General features: G+C 39.6%; 1 protein-coding gene across 8 annotated transcripts in view; it reads left to right on the top strand.

The window, feature by feature from the left end:
- The first annotated feature begins 1,245 nt into the window (after positions 1-1,245).
- ODF2L (outer dense fiber of sperm tails 2 like) overlaps positions 1,246-11,840 on the top strand; it is a 49,832-nt gene continuing 39,237 nt past the window's right edge. For 4 of the 8 annotated variants that reach the window (XM_060202282.1, XM_060202285.1, XM_060202281.1 and 1 more), the window contains exons 1-3: positions 1,247-1,576; positions 6,885-7,052; positions 10,007-10,139. In XM_060202282.1, coding sequence (XP_060058265.1) covers positions 6,943-7,052; positions 10,007-10,139 — 243 coding nt within the window. In that variant the 5' untranslated portion in view covers positions 1,247-1,576; positions 6,885-6,942. Of the gene's footprint in view, positions 1,577-6,884; positions 7,053-10,006; positions 10,140-11,840 lie in introns of all 8 variants that reach the window. The other 4 variants (XM_060202280.1, XM_060202279.1, XM_060202284.1 and 1 more) reach the window with 4 other exon arrangements.

Here is an 11,840-nt window from a genome sequence, read left to right as displayed (position 1 = left end):
AAGCTTCCTTCAGAACTTCCCTAAATTTCTCCTTATTTAAGAAGCAAGAGAAGGAAACTTTCAGGCTAAATGCCAGACAGTTCTTTCTTCTTCTTCTTCTTCTTCTTCTTCTTCTTCTTCTTCTTCTTCTTCTTCTTCTTCTTCTTCTTCTTCTCCTTCTCCTTCTCCTTCTCCTTCTCCTTCTCCTTCTCCTGCTTCTTCTTCTTCTTCTTCTTCTTCTTCTTCTTCTTCTTCTTCTTCTTCTTCTTCTTCTGCTTCTGCTTCTGCTTCTTCTTCTTCTTCTTCTCTTTCTTCTTCTCCTTCTTCTTCTTCTTCTTTCTTCTTCTTCTTCTTCTTCTTCTTCTTCTTCTTCTTCTTCTTCTTCTTCTTCTTCTTCTTCTTCTTCTTCTTAAGTCAGTAGTGACTTAATAATGATTAACACGATTGTAAGATAACAGGGGGTGTATTTACATACAGTTTCCCTCACCAGAGTTCTGTGTCCCATCCCCTCCACTGGAAGCTTCTCTATTCTTTATCCATTGGAGTATGGGCCAACATTCTTGATGAGGAGCAAAGTGGGAGGTCTGGCTTCTGTAATTGCTTCTCTGCTGGACATACCCCAGCCTGTTTCTGTCTTTCCCTAGTGGGGCAGGGCTCTGGGGGAGGTGAGGTTTCAGGACACATTCGTGAGGTCCTCTGATGGGGGAAGTCAGGTTGGCATCATGGTAGCATCTGCAACTTGGTGGCTGAAGGTCAGTAAGATATAAAGCAGGACCAAAATTGTTTAACAAAACAGGAACCCAAAGGTATGAATACAGCAGATGCAATTAGGGGTCTTCATGTGGGAAGAAGTTGGGAAGTCTATTTCAAATTATGTTCCAAAGGGGCCATGACTTCAGTAAATTTTGCCTGGGCTTGATAATTAACATACATATGGATTTAAAATATTGTCTGGGAAGATGGTGTCAGAGTAATTTAGAATATGGCTAGAAAGCTAGATTAGGGCAGAGAATAGATGTCAGAAAGCTCTGAACCTATTATTATTATTATTTTTCTGCTTGAGCTCAGCTAAGATTTTAGGGAACAGCATAAACACTGTAGTTTGCATAAAGCAAAAGGTTTTAGAGTTCAGTTTCTCCCAGAAGCCACAAAGGGCCTCTCCCAGGCCCCTCCCCCTGAGCCCAGCCAATAGCAATAGGCCGTGGAGACCGCGTCGCAGACCACAGCCAATCGGCTGCGCCCGCTGCTGACCACTGAAAGGTTCGGGGCGGGGCGTCCGTTGCCAGCGAAGCCTCTGGCTGGTTTCCAACTGAGCTTGAGTCGCCCTAGTACCGAGGCAGGGACGCCGGTGCGACGAGCCATGCTAGGAACTTTCTGCTTGCCTTGCTAGTTTTCTCTCTCTGCACTGCTCTACCGACCCAGGGCTGGAGAGCAGAGGTACGCCTGCAGCGACTGCCACTAATCGGGGCATCTCGGTCTTGGAGCTCTTGGAGCCCCTTTCTTAAGAGGCGCATAGGCCGGGTGACGTCACATTGACGTGATGACGCGATGGTGGGGGACGCGGCGCGGGGGCGGTTCCCGCAGGCGGTAGCCATAGGTGTGCAGTGGCTGTGGGTGGAGGGGGAGGCGGGATGTGAAGACACGGACTTGGACTCCATCTGGACCTCTCTTCTTTCTTTACCCTTTCCTCCCCATGCCAGCTAGCTAGGCTGAGGCCAAGGCAGTGAGACTCCAGGAAGGATGTGCTCCTGGGACAAAAGGGTGGATAGATGGATAGATGTCAGCTCTGATGGGCTTGTCCAGAACCCAGCTCAGAGGAGAGGGAATCCGGGAATGGACAGCAGTTTGGGCGGACATAGTGTAATGCAGCTTTTGTACTCATTTGCCTGGCAGTTAAGCATGCTTCTTGTAATAGCCCAGAGTGGAGGCGGTGCTTGGAGCTCCATAGGTGATGGATGTTGCAGGAAGCCTCAGGAAGTGAATAGTCTTGGGGGGGGCGGGGTAGATAACATAATGGTTATGCAAAGAGACTCTTGCCTGAGGCTACAAAGCCCCAGGTTCAATCCCCTGCACTACCGTAAACCGGAGCAAATCTCTTTTCTAAAAGGTTCCAGTCTCTCTCAGAATTGGACTGGGCTGGAGGTTGACTGAAATCCATTCATTCTCCTCCACTGAGCCTTCCCGGTGATCTTGGACAGATGAGTTGACTTTCCTGGCTCTGGTTTTTCCTAATCTGTTGAAAGAAGATGATGTCGGTCCCTGTGGAGTAGTTGTAAAATAAAAGAGAATGAAATAAATACAGTAGCAGTTTTCAACATAGTAAGCTCAGTAAGCGGTGTTTGTTGAGAAAACCACAACCAGACTGGCTGGTGTTGGGGATAAAGTCTCGCTGGGGATAAAGCTTCCTTCCATGTCATCTCAAATACAACTGAGGGATGTTTTTGAATGAATGAGGTTCTTGGAGTAGTTGGTTTCAAGCAAACACTTGATTCGTTGTGGTTAAAGGAACAAACCTGTCGTGAGCAAGGTCTAAGAGTAAGGACTCCCTCGGAGGTCATATCGGGGTTAAGCAATAATTCCTTTTCTTATTCAGATGCTAGAGAAGGGTCACACAATTCACACAACACACAGTCAGCCCGATACCATATGAAAGAGGGTCTCTGGAAGCTGGGGAAGCAGATACTTAGCCTAAGTCTTAAGTCTTTAGCAGCACCGGCAGCATCCGGGTCAGTAATGGTGAAGGTGCTTCATTCAGCTGGTTTCTGAGCCTCTATTAATACTAGTTTGCCTCTGGTTTTAAGGTTACATCTCCAATGTCCAATCAGGTTCGGGTTGACGTCTTATCCTACGTACACATATGTCTCTGTCTTATCACACTATGCAGGCTCTCTATGGTTGCTATGGTTACTATGGTTACATGTTCACTACAAAACCATAGAAAGCTTGTCTGTTAAAAATTGCTTAATATTCTTCTACTTTCAGTAAGGATATCATGGTTATGTTTGTGATGTTTTTAGATCAGTTTGTTGGGGAAAATAGTTTACAAGACAATTGCATTATTTCCAAATTCGGGCTATTGCATGTAGTGCTGCTATGATCTACACAGATCTCTTTGGATAACTTTTTGTGTTCTTTGGATCAATCTCTAGGAGAGGTGTTTTTTTTTTTTTTTTTGCTTCTCTCATTTTATTTCTGACATGTATTAATATGAATACTATGCTCTTTCTTATTTCCATATGCACAACAGTAGGGAAAAATGCCTTTATTTTCATTGCCATTATTTATTGTGCTTGGCATGTGGAAATGAATGAAACCTAAGGAGTTGGACTCAAAAATGTTAAAATAACATCTATCTTATGATTGCAGTTCTCAGAGTGAACAATAGTTGTTTTTCCCTGAGCTCTGATTTGGTAAAACTGTCAATTTATGACTACTTCTTTACTTCTGGTATTATTGGGTAAGCTACTTACCTTTCATAGACTTGGTTTCTTCACCTATAACTTTTGGATGTTAATATTAAAATTGTAGGATTTTTTGTGAGTTGCTTATAAAGCAGTCAGTTCTTTGTTAATAAATAGCAAGCAAATAGCCTCATTTGGAAGGAACATACTTTTCCTGGTAGTGGATACTGACATTATTTGGGGAAAGACAGTATTCTGAACATCATTACTCAGTCTTACTCTAGGTAATTGGTGCAGTTTGAATCAATTAGCTGGTGACTCTAAATTATAATAGAGCCTGGTTTATAGCTAACTTTTGAAGGTATAGAGTGATGAGTATGATACCTTACTCCACAGATATAGTAGCACCTTACTCCACAGATATAGTAGCAAGCTTAAAGGACAATAAAATTATGAGCATTTAGGAAATTAATTCTGTATGATTCTAAAACTAACATGAGATAACTTTAGGTTTCTTGATGGACGGAAGCAGTCAAGGGAGTAGCTGAGAAAGACTCAGGTCTTGAAATTTGTATCCTATATTTTCAAATCAATTATTCTTTGTCTATTTAATTTTTTTCTATATATTTTTTTCATTATAGATTCTAGAATTCAGACAATTATTTCTCTAGTAAACATTTAACTAGTTCCTGGTGAGAGAAACCAGCAGCATTTCTTGTTATATATTCTGTGGTGGGTTTTCAGTAGAGTCTATGTGCTGTTGTTTGAAGGCACTGGGAAATTTGTTCTTTTCTTCTAGCATTTGCCCTTCTTCCATAGCCAGTTAATGGCTTTGAAAGTGACTGGGATCCATGTGGATTCAGTCGGCTAGGAAGGATTGTCAGTTTCCCCAATGAATGGGTACTCACGGGAGAATTGGTGTTTGGCAAAAGAAAAAGCAACCTTCAAGCTTTTTCTCCCCTGAATAATTAGCTTATACAAGACTTATAGGTGGTGGTGGTTCACATGTAAATATGATATTCTTTCTTGAGATTCCAGTGTACAGACAGATTAATATTTAAATAAATGGATGGATGAAAGATAAATACCTCAAGATTCCTATGCTTTTCTCCCTACAGGGATTAGTTGTAAATATATATTAGTCTGCAGCAAACATGCTAAGTACTGAGGAAGATCACAGAGTGTAATTTTTCTTCTAACCATATCTAATGTTAGGGTTCAATAATCATCTTTCAAATAGTTGATCAAGTAGAACACAGTTTAGTGAGTGTTACTGGATCGGAATAATTATATGTCCACTCTTGGAAAAACTACAATATTTATCTTTCTGTAGAGGACTGGTAGACACATCATTATATAGGAAATATAATTCTTTAAGCATCTAAAATATTTACAGCTTTCTAATGTTCAGGTATTTGATCACTGGACATATATGCACGGAATGTATACTTTTGTTTTACCTCTCAAAAGTTGTCCACAAGTGTCCTGCACTTGTCAGCTATTTATTCTATATAATTGATAATATTTTTCTGTGAAAGACCTGATTCTGTATGCAAGAGCACATTGATCCCACTAAAAATGCCGCTTTTGTAAAGCCTGAAGTTCTTTTACGCTGAGGAGGATTATAACACTAACTCTTCAGCACACAAGTGCACAACACAGAAATAGTGGTGTGCTTTGGAACCTCTGAACAATCTTTAGTATGGAACGTATTTCTAGATTGTAAGAATATGGCTGTTTTTAAGATGCATTTATCTGATTTTGGTGGAGATAGACAAATTGAGAAGGAAAGGGGAAATAGGAAGAGAGAGAGAAACACATGCAGCACTGCTTCACCACTTGGGAAGCTTCCCCCCTGCAGGTGCGGATGGGGAGCTGGAACCCTGGTTCTAATGCATGGTAGGTAACACGTGCCTTTACAGAACATGCCACTACCTGGCCCCACAATATGCCTGCTGATATGCTGTATAACAGCATCTGAGACTTACACAATTCAGCTTCACGTTTTAAGGATTCAGTAATGAATGAGGAGTTTTAGAATGGCCTTAACGTCTTTCTAATTTACTATTTTATAGTGTATAAATTGTGTTTATCCTTTAAGGTATATATCTGTATATCTATATCTATTTATATATATATAGTGATTTAATAATGGTCAACAAGACCATAGTATAAGAGGGATACAGTTCCCACCACCAGAGTTCCATATCCCATCCCCTCCATTGGGAGCTTTCCTATTCTTTAACCCTCTGGGAGCATGGACCTAGAATCATTATGGGGCGCCGTAGGTGGAAGGTCTGGCTTCTGTAATTGCTTCTCTGCTGGACATGGGCGTTGGCAGGTTGATCCATACTCCCAGCTTGTTTCTATCTTCCCTTAGTGGGGCAGGGATCTGGGGAGGTGGGGTTCCAGGACACACTGGTGAGGTTGTCTGCCTATGGAAGTCAGGTTGGCATCATGGTTGCATCTGGAGCTTGGTGGCTGAAAAGGCATTAAGATATAAAGCAGAACAAATAGTTTAATAATCAGGTAAAAATACAGCAGATGAGATTTGTGGTCTCCATTGTGGAAAAAGCTAGCAGGTCTAGTTTAGGTATGTACCAAAACGGCCCATGACTTTAGTAATTTTTGTCTGAGCCCGACAGCTAACATGCAGATAGGCTAAAGGCATAGACATATATATTTTTTAATTGTAAGTGGTGCACTAGAAAAAATTGTTATTTTGACACTGTTATAATTTTTTTAAGTTGTGTATAGCAGCCAGTAAATAATCCACAAAGCCAAATAACTCACTTAAAATACTGATATCGAAATCAGTCCTGCCTCTTGAATATTTAATATTAATTGAAGATTTCTATCCCCTTATATAGACTTTTCATGTTTACCTGAAATATAGGAAGCATTTTTCTATTAGTAATCCTGCCATAGAGGAGTAAGCAAAAAAGTAATAGTCTGCAGTCATTTATATTCATGAATTAGTCTGAGCCTTGAGTTTCTCCCAATCAATTTCTCCAATTAATTCTTACCTTTTAGGTTTTAGTGGTTCAAATGTAAAAATGATATTCTTTCTTGAGATTCCAGTGCATAAAGAGATGAATGTTTAAACAACTAGATAGGTAAGAGGTAAATACCAAATTCTTACAGCAGAACAAATAAGAAAGCAGCAGTGCAGTTGACTAAAATAACTTATTTAGACCACATTCTTTTTACCCTCCAATCTCAGTTTCCACTGGATTTTGTATATATGTATATTTTTGATTCTTGTAGACTCCAAATATCTCAAAATGTTGTTCTACCTTTGTAACAGATGAGGCATGTTTACAGCATTGAAGTAGATCATCTTGGTTTCTCTGTAGGAATACGTTAGTATTGGGGGCAGGTGGTGTTTCAGTATCTCTTTGTCTAGCTGAAAAGGTCTGTGTTTTGTGTTGATGTCACTCATGTGTGAGACTCTAGCATCACCAAAAACATTGAGAGTAATAGCAAGTACTTCCCTGCTTTCAGCTTATGTGAAGAAATTGTTGTGGAATCCACCTATAAGTCCATTCCATTCATCATATTTATGGAGAACTGCTCAAATACTGGAAGTTATTCTGAAGAACTCTTCTCTCATTTAAGTAGTCCGGAGAAAGAACATGCACAACACCCTGACAGTGACAGTCATCTCAGCTGGTAATCTCTACAGTAGCAGGGGATATTTCATTTTCTGATATCAGGATTTCAAGTTTTGGCCATACTTTGAATTATTTCAACCAAAGAACAGCATTCTTCCAAGAGTGTTTTCTTCTAGTCTTCTAATGAATCCATTTTTGCAATTGGTTACAAATATAATCATAGAGCAGAATTTGGCTATTTTTTTCTTAATCAGAGTAGTGCTGAGTGCTGACTTCTGGTTGTGCTAGGGATTAAACATGAGACCTTTGGTGCCTTGAGTATGAAAGTCTTTTTGCATCACCACTATACTATCTCCCCAGTCTTGGCTAGTTTTATTATTAGTTTTTTAATTCTAATAAAAGCAATTAAAAGTGAAAACCTCGGGTTTTGTAAGATAGCTTTTCACATAGGCTTGTCCCCTGCTCTGTGTGACCCCAACTCAAAACCCAGGCATCTCTTGGGGCGTACACCACCATTGGCTTGTGAATGTGTCTAGATGAAAGAGACCCCAGAAGCAGCAAAACTTGCATATGCATGGTGCATCTCAGGGCAGGAGGATGGGTAGGGCACACAGAACTTCTGAGGCATAGGTATGGTAGTCCTCACACACTGTGTGGGTATGAAATGATACCCTTGGAAGCAAGGGTAGACAGCATAATAGTTATACAAAGAGATTCTCCAGCCTGAGTCTCCAAAGACCCAGGTTCAATCCCCATACTGTCATAAACTAGAACTGAGCAGTGCTCTGGTAAAAAAAAAAAAAAAAAAAAAAAAAAAGGGATAGGGGTGGAGGAGGGGTAGAGGTGGTGGTTGGGGGAGGGGTGGGGGCCATGAGGGCAGGGTTAGATAGCATAATGGTTATGCAAAGAGACTCTCATGCCTGAGACTCTGAAGTCCTAGGTTCAATCTCCCTCAGAACCATAAGCCTGAGCTGATGTGGTAAAAAATAAAATAAAATACAATGAAAGTTGTAGCTCTGATCAATCTTACATGCAAAGGCACATGTATACACGACCCATTTTGTTTTTATTGGTCTCACAAACAGAATCATCTCTGCAGTCAGATGAAATGTAAGAAAGAGGGAGTTGGATGGTAGAGCAGTGGGTTAAGCGCAGGGACCCGTGTAAGGACCCTGGTTAGAGCCCCCGGCTCCCCACCTGCAGGGGAGTCGCTTCACAAGTGGTGAAGTAGGTCTGCAGGTGTCTATCTTTCTCTCCCCCTCTCTGTCTTCCCCTCCTCTCTCCATTTCTCTCTGTTCTATCCAACTATGACGACATCAACAACAACAATAATAACCACCACAACAAGGGCAACGGGGGGGAGGGGTAGAAATGTAAGAAAGAGTGCATGACCCCAAGCCCTCCTGGAAAGGGTAAGGACTGCTCACTGGGGCTCAGAAAAAGCCCAGGACCCTTCCTTCCCCCTTTACACACCAGTCATCTGCCCTCTGCCACAGAAGGCCTAGTCCACTGTCTTCTGAGTCTTTGACAAAGGACCTGGATGAAAAAGGAATTGCCCTCCCTTGCAAGTTGCATAAACATCCCATTAGCAATAGGAAGCTTACACACACACACACAAAAAGTGCTTCACTGCTCTATCAACCTTTTCAGATCGAAATATAGAGACAGAGACAAATAGAGTGAGAGAGGGAAAGACACCACAGCACCAAAGCTTTCCCTAGTGCTGTGGGAGAAGAGCCTGAACTTGGTCATACTCATGATAATGCAGGATCTTTCCCAAGTGAGCTCTGTTGCCAGCCCTGCACTGCCTTATTGTGAGTTGACCTCAACATTGTATATTGAAGAGACATTTGTCATTTCTTCTCTGGGGAATGAATCTCTTCATACGCATTGAAGGTTTTTCTTTTGTTTTGTTGGTGTTTCACTTAATGATTTATAGGAGCTTTTAAAAGATGAGCAAATGAACTCCTTATTTGTAATGTAAATCGTAAATGTTTCTACTTTGTTTCCCATCTTAACTCACAGTGACTTTTGCCATGGGGAAGGCTTTAATTTGTACTCAGAATTAAGTTCTTATTTCATGTCTTTTGCTATTTGTTTCCTACAAAATAAAGCCAATCCACTTTGAGATCATAAAAAATAAAATAAAATAGATGAAATGAAATGTCACCCCTGAAATCTTATAGTCTTGGTCTACTGCAAGACCATTATGAAGATACCCGATCTTGGAAGCTAAACAGGGTTGGATCTGGATAGTACCTAGATGGGAAATCTTATAGTTGTATGAAAACACCCTTAAGTCACTAATAAAAAATTAAAAATATCAAAGTATAGGACCTAAAAACTAGGGTAAATGAAAAATACCAATACTGTGGAATACTGGGAATTACTGAGTGCTAATATAAATATTGTTATTTGGTGTACTGCTATGTAACAGATTCCTGTTATACTTTGCTTCTTTATAATGGGAATGTTCTTACTATTTATGAACTGCTGTCCTTCTGTCTCTATCCAATAAATAAATAAAGATAATTTTAAAAAATTTTTTTAAAAAGTAGGACCCAAAGCAGAATTGTAGTGTCTGTGCTAGAGGAGCTTTTGGGGAAGAACTATTAAGTTAAAAAACAAACAAACAAAACAACAACAACAACTAAATATAAAGTCTCGAAAAATTCAGATTTGAAGGCAGAGAACAAGGGAAAGACATGAAAACATGTACACACACACAAATCATTTGAGAAAGCAGACGTGGGGGTACTGGATAATGATCATGGACAGTGAAACAGTCCGTAGATGATCTGAGAGTTTTACACGTTTCCAGGCTCTAGCATTTTTGAAAACTCTCTTCCCTTGAATATTATAGATAAAACTCATCCTCAGTAACATTTTGCTATCACATTTGGTAGAGTGATTTGTTAACTACTATTTGTTTAGTTGTTGATATATATCTTTTCATTAAGAGAAGCGAAACTACTAATTTAGCATAAAATTTATTTGTGTATATTTAAATAGCCTAAAACAGGACACCCTAAATGAAGACACTAAATTGGAAGCAACAGTTAAGGAAACTGATTCGAGAACCTGTACTCTCGAGTTACTTTTGCCGTTACTTAAGGACACCATAGAAGAAATTGATGTTGGAAATGTATGTATTTGACTTGTGAATATCCAATAGAATGAAAAGCTGGCGTAATATCCAGAGTGTATGCAATGAAACCTTGTGTGTGTTATTAGTTATGCTCATATATTAGTATTTGACACTAAAAAGTTTGGTTTATCAGTTTTTTACTAGACTGTGACATTAACTGCAGTTCTGTGCCGTTAACTGCAGTTCTGGGCCTTAAAGAGAATCTCTGACAAGCACGCTGAAAGAGGCCAAGATAAGAAACCATATATTTTGGTACTTAGTTGAAATTGAAGCAGAGTTAATGTTTCTCAAAACTGAATTCAGAACCAAACTCTAGGAGACAAATTTTATTTCATCTAGTATTATGTGAAACTGACTACTTCTCAATTTGAGTATGAAAAGTTTGAGTTAGAGACAAAAAAGTAGGTTGTTTGAATTTGATTAAAGTAAATGCTTGAAATACTTAGGATATAAAAAGCCTTACTTAGGAGCTGGGTGGTGGTGCACCTGGTTGAGCGCACATGTTACAATGCACAAGGACCCAGGTTCAAGCCCCCAGTCCCCACTTGCATGGGGAACGCTTCAGAAGTGATGAAGCAGGTCTGCAGATGTCTGTCTCTCTCCCTCTTTATCTCCCCATTCGCTCTCAATTTCTGGCTGTCTCTGTCCAATAAATAAATTAAGATAATAATAAAAAAATTTAAAAAGCCTTAGCTTTTTCATTTGGCTTTAATGTACTGTACCACAGATCCTATTGACTATCAAACTTGGCAAGGTTTACAACTGTATGTAGGTGAATAACTTTTTGGAGGGCGAATCATTCTTTGGTGATAGTATATTTTAGACTGTTTGAGTACTGTGTTAAATGTATGTGGTTCTTCTTATATTTTATTAGACTAATCTCTCTGCATCCAATTTGAAGATTTCTAAATAGAAGGAAATGCTAATAAAAGCCAGCCACTTTTACACATGTAAAACAAGCCTTTAGAATATCTTGGAAGGTGAAATTACCAACAAGTAAAAGACAAGAAGCACTAACCTAATAGTGGTACTTTGCAATTATATGATGTACTATTATTCTCAAACTCTAAATACTTACATATTCAATGGAAATAATTGTTGAATTCCCATCAGAACTGGTGATCATTAAAACAAACCCCCTAGTTTTTAAATGTCTTATAATATTTCTAAAGAATGTGTCAATATTTCTAAAGAATGTGTCATTCTTCAACAACTTTATCTGTTATTCTTTAATATCCTTAGAATTTAAACTTCTGAGTTTATTATTTGTACAACTATATTCCCCCCCCCCCCCCTTTTTGGGTGGCAATTTGATTGGCTGAGAATTACTTGCCATGCAGTCTGGTATTTAGTGATTTTTAAAAATGTTCACAGAATTTCCCAGCCATCATCATAATCAATTTTAGGGCATTTTTATTACTACATAATGAAATCCCATACTCTTTTTTTTTTTTTTTTTTTTTATCGCTGGGGCTTAGTGCCAGCACTATGAATTCACTGCTTCTGGTGGCTTTTATTGATTGATTGATTGATTGGATAGGACAGAGAGAAATTGACAGGGAAGGGGTAGAGTGGGAAACAGAAGGATGGACACCTGCAGACCTGCTTCACCGCTTGTGAAGCGACCCCCTCCCTGCGGGTAGGGAGTCGGGGGTTCAAACCCGGATCTTTTAGTGTCCTTGCACTTCGTACTATGTG

This window comes from Erinaceus europaeus, chromosome 11 (genome assembly GCF_950295315.1).
Source record: "Erinaceus europaeus chromosome 11, mEriEur2.1, whole genome shotgun sequence".
Taxonomy (NCBI): domain Eukaryota; kingdom Metazoa; phylum Chordata; class Mammalia; order Eulipotyphla; family Erinaceidae; genus Erinaceus; species Erinaceus europaeus.
This window is presented reverse-complemented; position numbering and strand designations above follow the sequence as displayed.